Source organism: Phoca vitulina, unplaced genomic scaffold, assembly GCF_004348235.1.
Source record: "Phoca vitulina isolate PV1807 unplaced genomic scaffold, GSC_HSeal_1.0 scaffold1, whole genome shotgun sequence".
NCBI classification, from domain to species: domain Eukaryota; kingdom Metazoa; phylum Chordata; class Mammalia; order Carnivora; family Phocidae; genus Phoca; species Phoca vitulina.
The window spans coordinates 63,783,042-63,805,331 of record NW_022589704.1 but is presented as its reverse complement, the minus strand read 5'-3'; the positions used below and the strand labels follow the sequence as shown (position 1 = coordinate 63,805,331).

The following is a 22,290-nucleotide window of genomic DNA, read 5'->3' as shown; positions in this document are numbered from 1 at the left end:
ACTCTTCTTAGACATTCTTATCCTTGGCATATAATCATTTTCATGATAACAGCTTGTATTTTTTAGTGTTTTATTTTCTTTCAAAGTGCTTCCTTCTATGTTTTTTCTGCTTTATAGGATTTATTCTCTTCTACAAAGAATGACTATTTTGGGTGGATTAGCAATTATTTTCTCATCAGCAAACAAAAGAAAACAGTTGATATTTAGGCTGCAATGGATTCTATGTCCAGCTATGCCATTAACTCTGGAGATTCGGGAGAATTCACTGAACTTCTTTGGATTTTCGTTTAGTCATCTGCACAACGAATTGCCACTAAGCCCCAGAGACAAGTTACTTCTAGTACAATGATTTTGTGATGTTAATATTTATAATGCTTTCTAATAGAAATGGTCATTTGAAAAGTTCGTTTTCCCTTCCTTTTTCACAGACCACTTTAGCCTTATGGCATGTTCTTTCACAGTATGATTTCCATACTTAAATGTATGCAAATTTCCCCTTATTTTTCCATAGGTATTTTATTTTATTTATTTTCTTTTTTTTTTAAGATTTTATTTATTCATTTGAGACACACACACACACACACACAGAGAGAATGAGCAGGGGAAGAAACAGAGGGAGAGGGAGAAGCAGGCTCCCCGCCGAGCCAGGAGCCCGATGTGGGGCTCGATCCCAGGACTCTGGGATCATGACCTGAGCTGAAGGCAGACACTCAACCATCTGAACCACCCAGGCGCCCCTCCAAAGGTATTTTATGACAAGGGCATCTTTACTTGATCTTGTGTGTCACCTCTCTCTTTAAAGTTTCCCTAAACTCATTTCATACTGTTCTCCAACCTCAGTTACATTCAAGCCAATTACATTCAAGCCTTCTGAAATGGCACAGTAGGAGGTCAGGGGACCAATGTCCCTGCCTTCTTCCTCACCTATCCCTAAGAAAGGGGCTGTCTATGGCGCAGTCGGTAGAGCAACTGCCTCTTGGTTTCGGTTCAAGTCATGATCTCGGGGTCATGAGATCGAGCCCCACGCAGGGTTCTGTGCTCAGCACAAAGTCTGCTTGAGATTCTCTCTCCTTCTCCCTCTGCCTCTGCCTCTGCCCACCCCCAACTCTCTCTCTCTCTAAAATAAATAAATAAATCTTAAAAGGGGGGGCTGTCTTATCAACCTTAAAAAGTTATATCAGGTGTCATCAGCACCAAGATAGGGGCAGATAGACACACTGCCTTAGAGTACACGGGGCAGGAAACATCACCTGTTTGTGAGGTGAAGAAAGGACAGATGTGGACTTAGAAGGTTAAGAAACAATATGGACACAGCTTATTAACTCAAGGTAGTTTTCTACTCTATGACTACCTGTGTAGGCAAAGTTACTGATGGGAAAGAGAGAGAAATTAAAATGTAGTGTCTTTTCTGTGATCAAAATGAAAGTCCACAAGGCAATGGAATCCAAATCTCTTAATAATCAGGCCACTGATTTCCTGACCATTAATCTTGGGCATTTGCCAGTAGGATGAAAATGATAAAAGTCAAATATTTGAAAAGTAAATGCCATCTGTAAATTTTAGCAAAAATAAACTGCTGACTTTCTGTTAAGATAAATAAAAGAATGACATCTTTTATGAACAGAATGCACAAAATGAAATTTTTATTTTAATGTGGAAAAACTTTAGGGAGTCATGTTCAATAAAATCTATATAGTGATCATTCACAAGAAAGTAATAGTATAGTTAATATAAACTGAATTCATCTGTGTAGATAGGTAATCCATGGGGGAAAATAGAGATATATTTTCTTTATCATGTGAAAAACTTTCAGTAGCATGTGAGAATGTGTTTTTATCAGAATCAACTGGAGGGATGTACTTTTGTATGGATATGAGGTTTTGAATGACAGGTGAATTTCACAAATAACTGACATTTGTTATATACACATCAGCGTTGTACAATCATCGCGTGCATATATCACAACTTCATATTCCTGTATATTTTGTATTTATGGTAAGTAAAATATATTTACAATTTTAATTGAAATATGTGAAAATGTTTATTTGAATACGAAGTCCCTATGGAAAACCAGATACTCATGGAACCAAAACAAAGGATTTTTAATTTTTTCTGGATCACAGAAGTTGTGCTCATCTTCGGTTGTGTACATAAACCTTAAAAGAAACTAAAAATAGAAAAAGCAAACAAGGGGCACCTGGGTGGCTCAGTCGGTTAAGCAGCTGCCTTCGGCTCAGGTCATGATCCTGGGGTCCTGGGATCGAGCCCCACATCTGGCTCCCTGCTCAGCGGAGAGCCTGCTTCTCCCTCTCCCTCTGCCTGCCACTCTGCCTACTTGTGCTATCTATCTGTCAAATAAATAAATTAATTAATTTTAAAAAAAAGAAAAGAAAAAGAAAACAATTCTGTAAGATGGCTCGATGTGGGAGCTGGCGGACGAGGTAGGAAGAACAGGAAAGGGAAGAAACAGCTTGGTTATCTGTCACCTGGGATTGTTTGGGTCTTGGTGTACAGTGTACAGTGATTAAATCAGACCAATCTAAATAACGAAGTACCCTGAAGAACCAGCCCTACTCTATGAGTTCCAGAAACTACCAGTCCTAAGGTGAAAGGCAGGGGGTGCATGAATGATCAATGAATATACATAATACATGCATGCAGGCATACATGTATGGATGTATCTGTATGTAGATAGGTACCATATCCCGATTGGTCCCAGAAAGAGCCCTTGCACATGATTCTGGAATTAGAGTTCTTTAAGAGTGAATAGTAAACCATCAAGCAGAGTGATAACAGCAAAGAATACTAGATTAGAGAAGAAAATCTAGTTTTGAGACCAGCTCTGGCATATATAACTGAAGAGCCCTGAAGAGTCCCTGTCTTCCTTTCATATAAGGAAACATTTAGACAGGTTTCCATATGCCTAAAAGGAGCTGGTTAGATTAGGTTAGACTGTATGATCTTTAAGACCTTCTGTTTCTAACAACTGTTATTCTGTGATCATGCAATCAGTCTTTTGCTCTGTTTCCAAGCATGTAATTCCTGTTACCCTGTATTTTTGTCAGGTAGATGGCTTAAATGGGAAAATAACAGACCATCTGAAATGGGTGACTGACAAAGCTTTTTCTAACGGTGCTATTATTTCTCTCTCATGTAACACATGTCTCTGTGGATAAAAGAAATAAACCCACAGTCTAATTCTCATGGCAATGGCTTATTTTAGCTAGATCTCTCTCCTCGAGTGTTAAGGGGTGGAGAGAGAAGCAAAGAGCAATTTTTAGACTTGCTAAAGTTTTAGTCCACCCATCAAATCTGCCTCTAATTAATTGTGTGATCATGGGAAAGTTTTCTAACCACTGTGACTCTCTATGTTCTTATCTATAAATTTCAGAAAAGAATAGCACCTACCTCATGAGGTTGTTAGAGAAGTAAATGAGATCATGCTCTTACAGCATTTAGCCTAAATTCAACAGACGGTGCCTCGGGAATGTTCATTATTAACATTATGAAGCTCTTAATAACTATTTTTCATCAGAATAATCACAGGAGTAGGAGTGGAGACAATGTTTTTGTTTGACATGCGCATAAGCATATGCTCCTGTATGGGCGTTTTGTAGCTTTGCTTGAAAGCTTGAAGAGAAGAGGGTGACCGTGGGACATTGAAAACACAGTACTGTGAAATGTTGCAGTCTGTTTTATGAGAGCAGGTATTTAAAATGCCTTTACTGTTCATAAGGTGATGCTATTTGCTCTTCAAAGCCCGAAACACGTATCTGAGCATGCTACGTTTGTTTTCAGTGACTGTTGGCCCTGATAAGCCTGCGAGTGGATTTGCAGAAGACGGTGGTGCCCAGAGCGAGGGCGTGTCAGACCTCCAGGAAGCGGTGTCCTTGAAGGAGCGGATGGAGAGGTACCAGGCAGCTGTCTCCAGGGGTGACTGCCGCAGCTTCTCCGCCAATGTAAGCTGCCCCCGGTGGTTCTGCACGGGGCAGTGGGCTTTTGGTCTGCCCTTCACATACGCTCCTTCCATCGCTATACAGGAATACCACTGGGCAGTGGGATAAAGTGGAGAAAGCACAGACATAGTGTGAATCAAAGTCAGAGGTTACTTGCTGTGTGAATTTGGGCTACTATCTTAACCCCGCTCTGAGCTTCAGTTTCCTTAACTGTAAAATGGGAGTAGCCATCCACCACAGAGGGTCTTAGAGAGAAGTCAAAGAGGTAATTTACATGGAAGCCATAAGGCAGGGTATAAATGTGTTATTATTGCCATCATTATCATTTAACCTATGGCTATTCTCCTCAGGAAGGTTGGGAATTAATTTCAGATTTTAATAATGTGGGTCTGCATGCCGCCCTCCTCGGTCTCATGTCTAGTTCATTTAAATTCACTGGAAGTATCTTTTTTTTTTTTTTTTTTTTTTTGCTTTTCTCATTTCTCTGTACGCACTAAATCCATTAGGAGTAGCTTAATCAACATAGAAATGAGGGAGATTAGCAATGTAGGCACTCTGCTAAACCAATTATGATTATAGGAAACAGCAGGATTCAGTAGGACCACCAATTTTTGGAGCCAAAGCATAAAAAGTCATATTCAAAAGAATTTGTTGGGTTCCATCATCTGTGGCCTTCAATCCACAGGGTTTGATGAGTCATTTTATTAGTAGCAGCTTTATAGCTTAATGGAATATAAGGATACTCTTTTATAATTATAATCTCCAAATTAGCAAAGTTGTTCATTTAACCAAAAGAGAAAGAGAAAGAATAGCCAAGAAGGGTGGTGTTCTAAAATAGCTAACTCTTAACATTCTTCTTTACAAATTATTTAGAGACAAGGCTGACTGTGCCAAACTCATTAACAATATTGTAATTCCAAATGACATTTAAGTTTTTACATAGTCATTAAAATCCATTTTAGATGCAGCATGGATTTTGAATGAATGTACAGAAATCACAGAAGCAGCTCGAGCTCTTCCAAAATAAATAGTATCACTCCAGGGCCTCCTGCCAGTCTTCTTAGATAGCACCCCCTGCTGGATCATTAAGGAACTTCACTACAAATTAGTGTTCGAAATTGGAAAAAAGATTCTTGGGGAAACAAACGGATTTTGAAAGCATTGAGTGAGAGACGGGTTATTTAGTAAACAATGTTTTTTTAACTTAGGAAGACTTTTATCTTTACAGACACTAGGAGAATACACAATAAGACAAATTGGTATGTATAATGTGCTAAAAAGAGAATATTTAAGCACTAAGAAAACTTAATTATCCCATTATTTAATACAAAAACAAAACAACGTTAATGCTATTATGAAGGTAGCCTACACATAAAGAATTTATTTTTTTTTTTTTTTTTAATTTTTTTTTAAGATTTTATTTATTTATTTGACAGAGACACAGCGAGAGAGGGAACACAAGCAGGGGGAGCGTGAGAGGGAGAAGCAGGCTTCCCACAGAGCAGGGAGTCTGATGTGGGGCTCGATCCCAGGACCCTGGGATCATGACCTGAGCTGAAGGCAGACGCTTAACGACTGAGCCACCCAGGCACCCCAAGAATTTAATAATCCTTCTCTTCTCTGCCCATTTACAGGCAAAACAAACTGAGGGGAAGTGATTTATGGGAGATCATGCATTAGTGACAAACCAGACTAAATTCCTGGTCTCTGGACTCCTGTGCTCTTTTAACTGAATTCAGCTGCCTCTCATATAAGAAAGAATCTGTGGCCCAACAAATGCCCTATTATTTGGTTTGGCCCTAAGTTAATATTGTGCGGGGGCCGGGGGGAGGGGGAGGAAGAGCACAAATATTATCTCACATAAATCCTGGTAAATAGCTAAAGAAAAACAAAATAACTGCCTTACTGCCTTATCTGGTCAGATGCATCAAATGTCTGTTCAATTACAAAATCATGGAAACTGCCTTTAGCAACTTTTCTGTCTACACAAAGAACCCAAGTATTTTATGTGCAAAATCTGGAGGTCTCTGATTCGGCCCCAAACTGAATCCATTATATTTCAGTCACATTGAGATCAGTTTCGCCTGGTCCTGGCCTCAGCCGGATGGCATTTGGTTGAACCTAAATAAAAGTCATGGCCGTGGAAAGGCGGTGGTCTGCAGGAGAGTCCTAGAAGAGAAGAGGGAGGTAACATTTGTTAAGCAATGAATTAAAATGCCAGATTCTGTGCTGTGCAATTTTATTTCCTTTATCTTTTTTAACGCAAGAAATATAGGGAAAATATGTTGTTATTCCCAGTTTATAAGAAATAAAACTTGAACTCTATTCCAAGGTTTTAAGTGTCAGAACTGGGATTAGAATCAGTATTTGTCCAACTCCCCAAATTATGTTATTTCTACTATGTGCAAGGACCCAAGGACAGTTCTTCGTAAAGAAAATAGATAATTGTGTAATATATTAACCTGGGTAAGTGTTAGGTAGTTAAATTACCTTATTATTAAAACAACTTAATATTAAGTAGGTTCTATGTTAATTTGTTCATAAAATGACTTAATTATTATGGGCATACCCATTAGATTCCAAATCTTACTTCTGAGTCCAAGAATAAGGAACAGTGAATAAGGTTAAACATAAAAATGTTTAACACAAAGCAGCCTGTTAGGTGGTCATTTACAATAGCACAGATTAGTTGACCTTATAGCATACGGGGCTAAACAAGGCCAAGTCCCAGTCATGGTCTCCATCGGAGCAAGGAAACATCACTCCAGCTCATGCCCACAGACTGCTCCTTGAGCAATACCACATATATAAACCTTCATTTACAAGCTGAGCTGAAGAAAGAAACCATATCACCACCACTAAACTAGAATTCAAAGGACTTCCTCACTTAGGTGGGTGAGCAGCAGTAACAGTGTAATAGTAGGACTACTGACAAGATTCATTAACTATATGTATTTTTACACATGTAATATGGTCTGATTCCAAAGCGCAATGCTGAAGGAAAGGAATGGGTATATTTGGTTTTTTTATAACATTTGGTAGATGAGAGGCAACATGTTCAGTATAGGAAACGATATTTTTGTGAAAATGCACTTACTAGGAAAGTATTCAGTCATTAGCATAATTACTGAGGCTTACTAGATTAATTTGCGCATGATTTGGACATTGTTTATAGTTGTTGGAAAGAGTAGGCTTCTTCTTAACAATAATTGCCTTAATTTCCATAATTTAATACTCATATATTATCTATGTTTGATCAATCCAAGGAAGGCCACTTATGTACATTAAATGTCAGGGAGGGGTATAAGAAATACTGTGGCCTTATTTCACCCTTTCCCTTTTTTACCTTAAATTTCAAAATAGATGCCACACTTTCTCATGACTTTAACATGTATCAAACGGCAGTAACTGACCAGGATTTACATTTGAAGTTTGCTGCGGAATTTGGTAGAATATATATATCTAAAACATATAAGTATACATTCTTACCCCTTCTTCCCATGCAGCAAATATACATATTCTTAGATATCAGACAGTGCATGGAATTGGGGAAAGGTTATGAATCTGATAAAGCAACCACATGAATTTGCTAGTAATCCACATAATCCCGATTATTAATTCATTCTCCAATATTGTGGGAAACCCCAAGATTATAATTGTATTTTTAGGATCTGCTTGAGAAACTACATATTGGGTCATGATTTCAGGATTCCCGGAGTCCACAGTCCATGTTAGGGGAACTTCAGCTCATGGGCATCCAGTTTCTTCCAGGTCTCTAGGCTTCAGGGTTATATCAGGACTGGGCCAGACCTCAGGAGACCTCCTGTGATTTGAAGAGTTGCTGAATCTCTTCCCAGTCTTAAGCAGTCCTAGAAGCTTCCTGGAGGAGGGCTGGTTGGCATGGGGCCTGTTTGCTTGAGAGTTGTCATCCCATCTGGGCTTGAGTGCCTGCTGGGCTGGGGAGTCTGTTGAATCATCAAAACCAAAGCCCTTAAGTTACTGCACTTCCCACAGGGGCATAAGACCTGACAAGGCTCCTCAGTGTTTTTCAAGTTGCTCCAAATGATGCCTACTGAATTAGGCTTTCTGTTCTGCAAAATGCCAACAATAGCCTAGAATCCTTCTAACCCTAAACCTTCTAAGCTAAGTCCTGGGCTATGCCAACCCCAGAGTAGTTGTTTTTCTGCCTGTCCTTTAGTACTAGTGATTAAGACAGACTGCAGTCATTAAAACAGATATGGGTTCAAATACCAGCTTCTACTCACACCCCAGCTATGAGAACTTAACAAACTGCCTTACTTACCCAAACCTCAATTTCCCCATTTTAAAATGAGAATAAATGCCCATATCTCACAGAATATGGAGAAATATCAAATGACAAGATATATGTAAACACATAGAAATCATTTAGCACGAGTATTAAGTAGTTGTTACTATTACTGATATTGACATTTTTGCTTAAGAGAGGCTTGTTTTATTCATCTTTAGTGATTTAAATACATTTTGGAATGAGTCAAATGTTTTTAATATTCTTAATAATGTGTTGCTCATGTAGACATTTGGGATTTTAATGACAACCTTACTGTGAGTTAAAATTGAATCTGTTATTCTAATTTCTACTAGTCTGTGTATTATTAGAGAAATGCATCCTACAGGTCTAATCTCCAGATATCCAAATCTATCTGAGATAAGGAGAATTAACTCAAAATTTTGAAGTTCCTTCTGACTTTATATCAAACACTGATAAATGAGAAAACAACATGGAGAGATTTTTTTTTTTAAGGTTTTCTGTGAGGGCCTACCGAAATAATTGCTTATGTTCATATTTTTTTAATATACCACCCATCAATAATTGTCAACTATAAAAAATAATAGCTTGTAAATCCCATCTTGAACAGATATAAAGCTGAATTTTCCTTTTTCTTAAATTGTCTTAGATGATGGAGGAATCCAGAATGTGCACAGTGCCTGGTGGTTTGGCCAGAGTGAAGAAACAATTTGAGAAGGACAAATTTGCTTCTTCTTATAATACCTTGTCTCAGTACCAATACCAGCACCACAACAGATCTGAGCAGGTAATGCAACTGCAGGTAATGGATAAATCACATATGGTCGAAGTGCTCTAATTTCAGTGCCAATGCAGAAAGCCCCCTGTTCAGTGGTACATTTATTTTCATTACTCATTAACAAATATTGTAATTTTAAGATGCTTTAGAAAATCATCTTTAAAGCATATCAATGTATTGATTTACTTACTTGGAGCATTTTGTCATATTTCTAGGGAACCACGCTGGAATATTTTTCTTCTCAGCTTCTAATGTTTCAAACATAAATGAAAATTAAATAGCCTGGGTTAGTCAACAGGTAAATAGAAATGTTGAGAGCCACGTTTGTATTAAGCCTCTGCTTCTAGGTTGTAATTCATGATAAACTATCTGCTGGTTGTTTGCATAGATTAAATGTGAAGCATTATCTAGCTGATCATTGTGGTGAGTTTTCTGTTTTCTTTAAAATCATCAAAAATTGCGTAGTAGAACGCAGATGCTACATAAAACTGCATAATGCAACTTCTACGTTTTATCTTATATAAAAGATTTTTTCCCCCATTTCATTCCTCCATTATCATATATCACCAAATATTGTCATGGGTTATAATGATTTTTGAATGTGAGAATCTCAGTAATAAAACCCATTAGACTGAGCTTGGCACTTTGAAAAATAGTAATTGCACTTGAAACAGCTGTATTTAGGTCCATGTTTTCCATGAGGAAGAGAGTAACTGGGGTACTTCTAAAATTTTGTAGTGGAAAATAGAAGGTAGTTTTTTCTTTGGTTGGTTTTTGTTTTAAGAAAAATCCCTAGGATATTTGGAGTTACCTAAGTTTTAAAAATTAAGGCAATTGTGTGGTATCGCATGGGTGGGGGGGAAGTATATCAGATAGATTAAAAATCTGATCTGTGAAATAGTATTTGTTTTCTTTTTCTGGCTTTGTCTGAGAAGTAAAAATTGTACAATATAAATAGCTCAATGAATTAGTGGTAAGATTTATTTTAACTTTGCCTGAAGGAAACAAAATGTGAATAAGAAATTAAGACTGGATATACTTGTGGTCTAATATATAGCTGTTGCAACAACGTAGGAGTCTTTAAGTGAGTCAGTTGTGTGATTGCTTGGAAGTGGTCAACAACACAAAATGTTGTTAGGATCGTTGATAACTTAAGTAACGAGGCCCACATAGAAATCTATGTATGTACAGATCCTTTGTTTTGCGGGGAAACATTGTGATAGAGTGTAAGGGCTATGGGGCTTGTAGATCTGAGTTCAGAGGCCGCCTCTGCCAGCTACCAGCCGAGTGACACAGATGCAAGGTCACCTTCATGGCGCATGGCCCTGGGTGGTCACTCAGGGCCCCATTCTCAGAAGGGCCCCGCACTTAGCTTAATGCTTTGCTATCATCATCTTGAAATCCTTAATAATTTTGGAACAAGGGACCCGGGCCTGGCATTCTCATTTTGCACCAGGTCTGGAAAATTATGTAGTCAGTGCGACATAGACCGAATTAATCGACCCTCAACTCTCAGTTTCTGATTAAGATGGGGCAACTGACGAGGGATTTGCCCACCTCATGAGGTTACTGTGGAGGTCTAATATGACAAAGAGTGGTTTCCGTGAAAGTATTTCATTACCCATGAAACTTGAGGTCAGTTAGGACTCCTTAATATTGCAAGAGACAGAAAGCCCAACCAAAAGTGGCTTAAGCCAAAAGGAACAGTATAGATTCACAAACATGCAGTCTTGTGGAAGGGAGACCTGGTGTCAGCTCCAGTGGTTTCCTGAAGGAGCTGACCTGGACCAACCAATGTTTAGGAATGTTGCAAACCGGGTAATGTCAAGTTAATAGCTTGAAATCCGCCACAGCGAGAATATTTGAAATAGAGAAATTGGCAAATACAACAAATCAGGGGTATTCTTTCTTTCTCTCTTTTTTCCTTCCTTTCCTTCTCTCCTTTTTTTTCTCTTTTTTTTCCTTGAGAACCCATTGTTAAATATGTATTTCCTTACCATTAATGTAAGGGCTCAACCTATGTCCCTAGCATAGTAGCTAAGAGCAGAAAAATGAGCCAGATCACTTGCGTCCAAATCCCTACTCCTTCATCTATTAGTTGTGTGACATTAGGCAAGTTCCTTAGCTTATCTGTGCCTCAGTTTCCTCAATTATAAAGTCAAGATTATAATAGTACCTACCTCATAAGTTTGTTAAAAGGACTAAATGGATTATATTTGTAAAGTGCTTAAGACCATGCCTGGCCCATTTTAAACACTACACAGTGTGTATTTAAAAAAAAAAAAAAACAAAACAATAATAAGTATCACCTTGAACATATTTCTTTTTTTTTTTTTTTTTAACCTCACTTCTTTTGGGCTGGTCCCATTCTCACCCAGGTTTCCCCCAGATAGTAGTAAAATAGATGCAGAGAAAAAGTAAGATCTTTTTCCCAGAAGTTTCGGGAACAAACCTTACTGCATCTAATTGGCTCTAAATGGAACACTCATGTTCTTCCTAGAACTAACTGCTACAGCCAGGGGACATTGGTCGGCTGAAGCCTCTGTACCTGTTGGCCTAAGTGGAAGTTCTCAGCATTCAGTTATCAAGGGAGAATAAATGGATACTGGGTAAAAACAAAACCAACAGCAGCAACATACAAAGGTTACACACACACCCACCCCCGCTATAAGCTCCTTGGAAATGTAATCTATTATTAAAATCTGTAGCCCCTACTCTGGAACATGAAATATTAATGCAACTGAGTGCAATAAATAAAACCATGCACTAGAAGTCTGAATATCTGCAGGACTGTGGGCCTGTAGTGACCTCTCTGAACTTCAGTTTCATTATCTACGTGTAGACATGTTAATAATACCCAATAATTCCGTGAGGAATGACTAAGCCTAGGTCATAATGCCATCTAAGATAAATAATATAGAACGGAAACATGTTAGAATAAACTAGTAAATATCTTTTATTGAACTGTATACTGAGGTCTGTGAGAAATAGATAAAAGAAAAAAAGCCATCCACACCTTAGAAAATGAAATGACTAATTTATAATCTTTATTAGAAATTTGAGATTCATGTCAAATTTGGTCATAGAGGGGGAAAACATAGAAAAACCATGTCTTAGATATTCACTTAAGCTTTTAAAGCTATTAAATGCATTCTAAAATTTGCTTCTCTTATCAGTGGGGATTGAGGATGTTTACAGGTAGAGGTGGATACTTAATTCTGTTTTACCTAAGCTGGTGTCCACCCAGACGGTATTTTCAGTCTTTGCTTGTTGAAAGTACTTGAGATTTATCTCTCTGCTAAGTCTGCCCCTGGCCAAAAAAAATTTTTTTTGTTAACATATAAAAATTTATATTAATTTGAAAATCAAGTTTGATTAGAGTTAAAAGAAAGAACATTTGTTTTGAATTTCTGACAATATTTAATGTCACAATTAGTAATAATCTTATAAGGTGTAATAATTAAGGTTCAATCTGCCCCTCTCCTTTCTAATATACTGAAGTCAGAGGTTTCAGGGTAATTAGCTATTTGGTAGTCATTTGGGAGATGAGCAACGGGGGTAGACAAGTTTTGGAAATTAAGCTATCTCTCAGGTTAAAGATCCCTTCTGTCTGCTGATTGATCAGACTATTTTATCAGACTACCTTTTATTCAAAAAGGGGTTCTGAAAAAGAAAAAAAAAAGAGGTATAAAATATAGGAACTTTCGTTTATGCCAGACATTTAAAATCTGAGATAGTGTCCTATTCATATATTCTAGACTTGTCATGCTTCGTGGTTCTGCCTGTTTAAGTTAGCAGCATCACTGCTAGCCTGTGGAGTATCCTTATGTAAAGTAGAAAAAGCAGCCATTCTGGACCATCAGAGCCACTGGGTGATGGAAGCATGGGGCGACGGTTCAGCTTCTTAAAAGAATGTTTTGGGGAAATGTTATTTAATCTTTTCCTGATTTCTTAAAAGGGTGCCTTGAAATACGCTGCGGAAGGTATTAGAATACATGGTTATTGATGTGAAACTGCCATCATCTCTTTTCTGAGTTCATTTTCACTTGCCTATACTACAGTTTCTGTGTTTTCAAGACTTTCCTTTTCTCCTTTTTTCTTTTTTAACAGCTTTATTGAGATATAAGTTGCATACCGTAAAAGCCACCCACTTTAAGTGTACAACTCAGTGTCTGTGTAGTACATTCACAAAGCCGTGCAGTGTCACTGGCCGTCCGATGTTCCCGGTCCCCTTTCACCCCCGAGAGAAAGCTTGGACCCATTAGCCGTCTAAGACATTCCTTTGTGTGCCATATTTTCACACTCAGGGTTTGACTTTCATCTTCTCATAGGAATGTCTTTGTTTTCTTTCCCCCATACTTATGCCATCCTAAGTAGCTCTTTGCTTATTAATTCTGAAGTCCTGGAAGCCTGTACTCTTCTGGGGTTGCTTGGTTTTTTGTTTTTTTTTTTTTCTCCTAAGTGGCTTAAGTGGGAAGGAGCAGAAGGAGCTCCAAAAATTTTGGAAGTCATCAGTGCAATACAGTACTTAGGCAATTGCTTTTATGTGAAAATGGCTGCACGGAATCCGTGTCAAGAGGGTGAAGTATTCCGGACCTTCACCCCCTGCAGCCACCTCTCACGTGGACCAAGAGAAGCTGCGAGACAGTATGTATCTTCCTGCATATAGCCGCTGTCTCAAACACCCGAATGTAAACATTAGCACTCTGTAAGATTACGTGGGTTTGAAACAATCCCTAGACAATTGTAGGTTGACAGAAAACATTTTTGACAGCTTGTGACAGATATAATCTGACATCTGTGTGTTTTAGACTCTTTAAAGGTGACCCATAATTATTTTCTAGCAGACTAAACATATTTTTTATCGGCGAAATGTCCACATTGCAAAGCATTTCTCCTGTGAGTGCTTTAAACCTACCTTTAGCTTTCTGCCGCGTACATAATTCTTCAAGGTCATAGATTTCTATTAACAGCCCCAACCTAACCTAGATCTCTATCAACAGATAAGCTTGTGATCAAAAGCGTGCCTCGTATTGTATTTTAATTGCATATACTATTTTTTAATGACTATTACAACTTAAAGTAACATCCCTCAAACAGGAAGCTTGAGTGATGGTTAGGCCTGCTGGCTCCAAAGCCAGCCAACCTGGGTTAGAATCCTCTGAGTTAGCCCTACCTGATCTCTGAAAAATGAGGATGAAGTAACAGGTGAGTTTTAAGAATAAAATAAGATGGTCTTTGTAAAGTTGTTACTAAAATGTCTGGCATATACGAACTGTTCAATAAACACCAGCTATTTTCATCAGCAGTATTGTCACTAAAGCTAAGACAGCATAATCAAGTGGTAATTATTCTCAAAGGAGAATATGATTCATAAACATTCTATGTATATGTAAAAAGACAAAGAAGGATAACATTGCTCTACGCCTCACACCTCACACACCTCAATTTTTTTTTTTCCAGTTCTTTGGCCCTTGGAGACAGAATAATTTCCTAGGAGCTCATTAAGTAATTAAAGATTAGTTTAAAATTAACATCCCTCTGAATGCTTTGGGTATCTGTTGTTCTGGAGTAGTCAGCAACTTTAGTGCATATTTTAAAAATTGTAAGAGCAGGTCTCCTTTTGAGGAAAAAGTGCTTCACCCCAACTCTAGGAAATGACAAGATGAGGGGGATCTCTGGGAAAGCCGAAGAGAGGAATGTGTGTGGGACGTACGTTGCACTTAGCACAGGTACACAACAGCCTGGGATGCCATAATGAATAAAAGCATGTTTTTCAAGTGGGAGCAAGTGAATAACATAGCATTTGCTTTTGAAGACTGCTTTATTCACAGTATTGTGACATGATCCACTGCGAGGAAAATATAATTAATATATGAATTGAATCAGGCAAGAGAGAAAAAAGCCTACCCTGCTCGAATAAATGAGGAAAAGAGAATGAGTTGAGGCAGTGCTGATTTTTTTCCATCTCTACGAGAGCTGTGGCTTCTCAGCTTGTTTTAGCTGATGTGTGGAAGGGAGAGAAAAACATTCATAAGGGGTAGAACCCACCTTGTGACATTTTCTGGTTTGTGCCTCGAAACAATGAAGGTAAAATACATGCCTCCAATTGTCTGAATAAAATATAGTGGGGTTTTTTTTCCCCCAACATACAATGCTAATATGTACAAATACTAAGAAATAAGGGCCCCTATTTGCCAGAGAACCATTTCTTTCCCTGACACCAGCCAGGGAATCATCCTGACCTTTCTCCAGATAGGCCAGCGAATACACATAAATTTCCCACCTTCCAAACCATTTAAACCATCTTCTACAACTCCTTCTCAGCGCCTATTGTGAGTGGGCTTTGGTACTGAAAAGAACACAATAAGATTAATTTTTGAATGCTGACTCAGAATCAGAAGACCAAGAGTTTGCTAAATAAAACCAGCAATAAAACAAGGGCCTCAACCAACTGAGGTCTGTAACCCACTAAGAGCCAGACCTGCACAAGCTGGTTTATGCAGAATTTGGCTCACTGGAGTTATTTATTAACAAAAACATCCCAGTTCCTGATGCCATACAGCAAACCAGCTTTGCTCTACGCTAGTAACCAGTTTCCTTTTCAGTTCAGCAAGAAGTAGAAATGCAAACTTTGATCCAATTGTGGGTTTGGAGATGCACACTTGATAAACTGAATTTTTCACCTCTACTTTTACATTCAAAACTATCTCCGTTGTGTTCATGATTGGGCCATTTCATTACTGCTTTCCGCACCTGTGCCCTGGCCCCGGCTACCTTGCCACCTTGTCACGGGTGACCTTCCCATTAACTCAGTCTCCATCTGTGTCTCTTCTCTTCCTATCCATGTCTACCTTCCTATAGCTCTGTAGGTCTTGGGGGAAGCCCCTACTTTTTTCTGGAGAAATCAAATCGAAAAGAATTATATTTTGTAAAAACAATTCCTTGCTCAAGTCGCAAGGTAAATTAACTGCAGTTACTACTACTCGTACCAACTATAATAAAAGCAAAAGCAGAAACACAAACTAAACTCCGTAAGAAATTGTATTTCTCTGGAAGAAAGAAAGAAAGAAAGGAAGGAAGGAAGGAAGGAAGGAAGGAAGGAAGGAAGGAAGGAAGGAAGGTTTTTCCTACAGGTCCCAACAAACCAGCTTCCATCATAATGGAATGATGCATGCCTGCATGAGCCTGGTTCGTCTAGAAGTGCGCCCCATACTCCCTATGAAGCCCCTACTCCATGCTTCTACCCGAGGTGTCCCTGTTTGGGGGTACAACAATGCAGTGGTGGGGGGTCTTCAACAAGTCCTCTGTCCACCATCCAGTGGTTTCTACATCACCCGGAACCTGAAGCAGGACAGCTTTTCAGAGCCCTTGATTTGTCCCCTCCTACCTCTTCTCTGATGAGATAAGGATTTAGAATCAAACCATTCTCCCTGTGAGGCTGAGACATGGAGTCTCTGAGGGAGCTCAGGTCCCCTGAGTCACCTAGGCCCTCAGTAAGGTTGGATCCTCAAGTGTAAGTTAATACACTGGAACTCTCCAGGCAGCCCAGGTCATTCGGACTAAATGGTTCTGGCCTGTGGTCAGGGATTCGAGAATAGTATAGCTCTTCCCGGTGATTCTGATGTGCAGCAATGAACACAGCAGTGCAAACCTGAGCCAGGATTTGTAATCCCAGAGATGACCACTCCCCTCTTAGCTTCTCATCGAGGCTTCTCCTCTGCCTACCTCAGCCTTCTGCAGTCTGACAGCAGACTGTTTATATTGACATTTCTCTTGAGATGCCTACATTATCGGTCGAAGAATAGAACAGAGACTGTGGAGAACAGAGAAAGCAAGAGCTTAAGGAAATCATGGGGAATAAAATAAATGTCAGTCAGCCAAACAGCCAATTTACTGGTAACCCCAAACCCTGTTAGCGCCTTTGTTAATTTCAGACACTATTGAAATACTGTTATTTGTATATATACACAGGTTATATTTAAATATTAAAAATAAACTAAATAATTTAATGATATAAATGAAATAAGGAAAGATACATCAAAATTTTTAAGGTAAACCAATTAGAACAGAGATAAACTAAAAAATGAATGAATTTATTAGCTTAGGCCCTACTAATGTACCAATAATTAACTAAAACTGAGATTTAACTCCTTATTATTGTAATCTTTTATCAAAAAAACTTTAATTTTATAGGATTATACAATCCGTACACCTAATGTCTCTTGAGTTTGTACCTTTGATATTTCTATACAAATACTATTTTCTGAAAGACACAGGATTTAATTGTAAAGTGATGGACTTTATTAAATAATGCAGTAAGCCTGCTCATGGTCATTTGGCTCTTTACGTAACTAAACCAATGTGTCTGCTTTTCCCAAGCCATGAGGTGTGCCCATAAAGTATGATTAAGACTAACGTCTGTGATCTGCTGACATCAGTTGCTTTACTTTGGAGCCACACACTGTAACTCTCAAAGTCAGCTGTCCCCAGATGAAGTCGATGGTGATTACAAAATGTCTGCTGAGGTGTGACCATAAAGTCTTAGTCATGGTCCCTTTGCAACTTCCAATTTCAGCTTCTTTCTGCAGAATCTGTTGGTTTGTGAGTTCTCCTGCTAGTGCACAGAGGGATTCACTCCTCTCCCCCCCGGGGCAGCACTGTAGGGCACTGCAGTGCATCGTTAAAAAGGGAAACTCATTCTAACCCCACGCTCTGAAGACACGGGCAAAATGTTTGCCCTGGTCCTTTGTGGAAACTCAGTCTTCTTGGTGAGATGGTGCAGTCCGTCCGGTGCATGCACTCAGCCTGGGCTCCTTTACTATGCCATTAATAACTAAATGAGCTAATCTGCCTGGTGACTTGGAGGGGTTGAGAAATATTATCCTATGAAGGGTGCCCTGGCATTATTTCTCAGGCTGTCAGAGCCTCGGGGGTTAGTACAAAAACCCGTAAGTAAGACTGAGTTGCAGGCACAGACGCAAGTGCTTTCAAAAAATCCCAAATTGGTCGCTGTTCTGTCTACGATTCATCCTACTCGTGCTCCAAAATAGAATTTGCAGGAGCACTGTTTACCCCAGTTATTGGAGTACCACTACCACAGCTTTTCTTCTAAATGGTATTATGGGTTTCTGTAAACCTATTTGTTCTTATAGAACCCATTTTCCATTTCATTTGCAGGAGACAAGTGCACTTACAGATACACCCTTCACTCCTTTCAAGTAAAATGAATTGGGATTGCTTTAGGGGAAAAGGAGTGGTATTGTTTGCTCTTATCTCAGGGCCCAGGGATGTTGAGAGAGTGTCACCTGGACTCTTTCCCACTAAACACAAAATCATGGCCCAGAGTTTCATGTTCCCAGTGATCCCCAAAAGTATCTGATGTTGATGAAGATGTAAAACACAGACATTGGGACATGATGGAATTTTATGTCATCTTGTCTGGGAGGTGGGAGCCACGGAGGGAAAGCTGGAGGAAGGAATGCATTAATATAGCCCCTTTTTCAATTTGAAGTCTCATATTAGTTTAAAAATAGAACTGTGCTCTTTGTATAATTATACTTAATAGAATTCTCAAAGAAACAATACATTATACTAACTAAAGTTGCTTTATGTTTGAATTGTTAGAATGGCAAGCTGTGGGATTTTAAATTCATAGACTTTGCTAGTTTTTGAGGAGCAAGGAAAATTATAACGAAAGAAACATTAACATTACAGAATCATTATGCTTGTAGAACTTAGTAGAAGCTGCAAAATGTTTTTTCCACTGTTATTTTTATGAAAATAGGTGTTTTCTGTAAGCACTTGACATAAGATATTATTAGCTCTTTCTACTTCTTCTGTGTCTAGTATTTCTCAAAATAAGCCCATCCTCATGGGTCTTTGAAAATTATTAGATTGAGGCACGTTTGTCTATTCTTTTGCATGTTCATTAGTTTGCATAATTACAAATGATCACACTCCCCACCCCCCCAAAAAACGTGAGAAAATGCAAGCCTGAGAGAAGGAAGAGACATTAAAACATTCTGTCCTCAGAACCATTCTATTGCAGAGATAACTGTCTGGAATATTGCTTGGGAAATTTATTTTTTTCCAGCTTCTATGCAGATCTCAAGATCACAGCACATGGAAAAAGATTACATCTTCTTCCAACAGCCTTATTCTTTATCCCTCTCTGTCCAGAGTCATCTACCATGGTAAGGAGCAAGTTATTATCTCTTTAGGAACCAGCTGAGGCTACTTCATTTCCTACCCCATCAGGACAGGGCACATTATAGACCAGCCACCAGACTGATACCAACAGGGGGAGCCAAGAGCTCAATCTATCTTCCTTACCCTGGGGGAAATACCAAGGATGCTAAAGACCTCATCCTGCTATGGCATTTGAAATTCATTCCTTGTCTTCAGAGTACAAATTACAAAAATTGAATACTAGAATTTATCATATCACACAGTGTTCAGATACATTTTGGGGAGATATGGATGGAACTTTGATGAAGTCAGCACTTCAGGCTGGGATTCAGTTTGTGAGCCTTTTATCATAAATATTTTGTGCCATAATTCAAAAAATACCAACAGTTCCCCCAAATTATGTCTTTTTTTTGTTTTGTTTTGGAGGATTAAAAAGGGAATTTTCCTTTTTTTTCCCCTCAATAACTTTTCCTCATGCCCTTATTTTTCTAGGTCTTTTTCATTACTAAAGGAAATTATGATAATGACAGAGTATACCATCAAGTCTGGGTACAGAAAATAGACAAAGAAAAGAAGCAATAATTTGCAGGGAGGAAGGAATGTGAAGAAACTATGCATGAGAGAATTATAGACACATACAGAACTACTTTTTCTATAGCAGAACCAAATGCAAATATGTTGATTTGTTCCTATAAAATAGTGGTGAGACAGACAATATCTTTTCACACAAAATGCAGGTTAAATCATTTCATAATCACGGGCTCTGTGTTTGACACTTACTCTCAGTATAATCTCTCTTCTTATAATCTTGAGATATGTGATCAAATATTTATCTGAATATTTATCTGAATATTTGAGGTAAGTTTTAAAGACCTATCATTCCTTTTTATCAATGCCTGTTTGAATCTCATCTGCTCTGATCCATCCTTAAAGAACAAACTTGATCTTCAGTTATGAGCCTCCAGCAGGTGCGTAGGTTTTCTGTCCTCTACAGTGCACCGCCATTGATAAGCTTAATTGGGAGGACATCCATTACAGATCAGAGTATGTCCTTAAATTTCATTTCATCTTATTTTTTCTATAAGTCTATAGGAATTAAATGGCTCAGATTTTTACTAATTGTTGATATATTTTTTATGTAAAATGAAACTACGTAAGCATGTACTTAAAGCAAATAGTCCTTGGCCCTTTTTAGTAAGAACCCTTTTCAATTTTGAGACCTCTTAAACTTCTGGCATTTTTTGTATTTGTCAAACCTTTGCACTTGATGACCAATATTATATTGATAGAAAAGATGTTTCACTGAATCACCAGCCCTAAAAGAAAGGAAAAAATGTGTAGTTACCTGCTATCGTAGTGAAAAGGATATTGTAGTGAAAGACCCAGTGATTTTTAAAGAGCTAATGCAATACAAATTACTACATGATTATTAATTTTTGGATTCTTTGAAGGCATCTCAGAATTGTGATGTTCTTCAGTATATTTAACTGATTGAGGATAATGGATCTCCTTTTCTCTTTTCCCTACCTTACACACACTCTAAGCACATAATAAGTGCACACTGAATACATCACTTACTGCTTTTAGGTGTTAAAAACATTGGTTCAAAATAGCTGGCTGATGGAATTCTTATGAAAACATTATATTCATGGTATATGTTTGGTGTTTTTAAAATCTTGCATATCATTCTACCTTCTCTCTTTTATGTGTAATCAACATGTAGATTTTATGAACAGTAGAGTTTTAAAGAAATTAGACATTGTACAAGTGTGAAGAGCCTTGTACATTTCCTGACACATACAACACTCAATCCATGGTAACCCTTCATATCTATCTCCTTCAGTGCTTCCCCACTCTCTGTCCCAGAAGATTACAAATGAGGATTTTAAGTGAGACTGAAATTAGTTGTAACTTATTTACCTGATTTCTCTCTTGAATTGATGACAAACTCCAGCTATAATCTAATATTCCTGTCTGCCACTTCAATCTCTTTTCATTCCCCATGTTGCTAGTAGATACATTGACCAGTGAAATTGCAACTAGTTACCCTTTTATTTTTCCCCATTTTTCCTTATTTTGAAGAAAACCCAAGTGATCAGAATAATTTATTTGTAGCCATAACTGATAATTACACTGCCTTGTTTGCACAGATAATCTTGAAATGGTTTCATCAGAGCCAAATCTATTTTATTGTGTTTCTTCCTTCTGTTTGGATTTTATATAATGATTTAAAATGTCACTCCTCCCAGTGAACAAGACTGATGGCCATAGAGACTCAGAGGGACAGTAAAAGAAAGAGGAAGGTTTGTTTAACAGGAACTCTTTCCGACCTCTTAGGCAAATTGTACTGTCTCAAAGTCTTCCTACATGTACTTGTAGTATCACATGGAATATATATTACCAAGAAATAGGCCCAAATCAATTCCATTATAAGACATGAATAGTGTTTTCTACTATGCTATCTGTTGTAAAAAATAAACACCTTTACTTATGTTTTTAGCTGGTTTCCATTTGATTAAGAAGACCTCGGCATTCATGAATAATACTCTTTTTAGCAGGGTTAATGGACACTTGTCATTCTTTTTGACATTTGAAACTTCTTCTATACTTGGGAACTCCTCTGCCCAATGAGCAGAAGCAGCCTCCACTAGGAGAAGCTGCAAATACCATATGCCTATTGTCCTAGACCTCCTGGTATCTAGGACCCAGACTTATGAACTAGATTGTAAAAATCAGACACCCCCAACTCAGACTTTGCATAAAGAAATGATGAAATGACATGAGAAGCAGGGACTATGTGGAATTAATCTTAATTATGGCTGGTGGCAGGAGATTAGCAACATCCAATTTCAAGAAATCACTATTCTAGAAGCAACATCCATTATATACTATTGATAGCTTTGGCAATGAATGTGTCTGTTATTCAGTGTCAGCAGCATGGGTACATTCACCAGATGGTTCTGCAGCATTATTCAGCTCTGTTACCAGCTACAAAACCTCCAAGTCTCATTTTCTGTAATCCTGAAGATTCCATGAATTCCACTCCCCACCTCTGCCATCCAATATCTCTTTAACAA

At 38.2% G+C, this 22,290-nt stretch overlaps 1 protein-coding gene across 1 annotated transcript in view; it reads left to right on the top strand.

Moving 5' to 3' along the window:
• XIRP2 (xin actin binding repeat containing 2) overlaps positions 1–22,290 on the top strand; it is a 341,970-nt gene that overhangs the window by 297,467 nt on the left and 22,213 nt on the right. The window contains exons 4-5 of the mRNA XM_032408845.1: positions 3,799–3,959; positions 8,894–9,031. Coding sequence (XP_032264736.1) covers positions 3,799–3,959; positions 8,894–9,031 — 299 coding nt within the window. The remainder of the gene's footprint in view (positions 1–3,798; positions 3,960–8,893; positions 9,032–22,290) is intronic.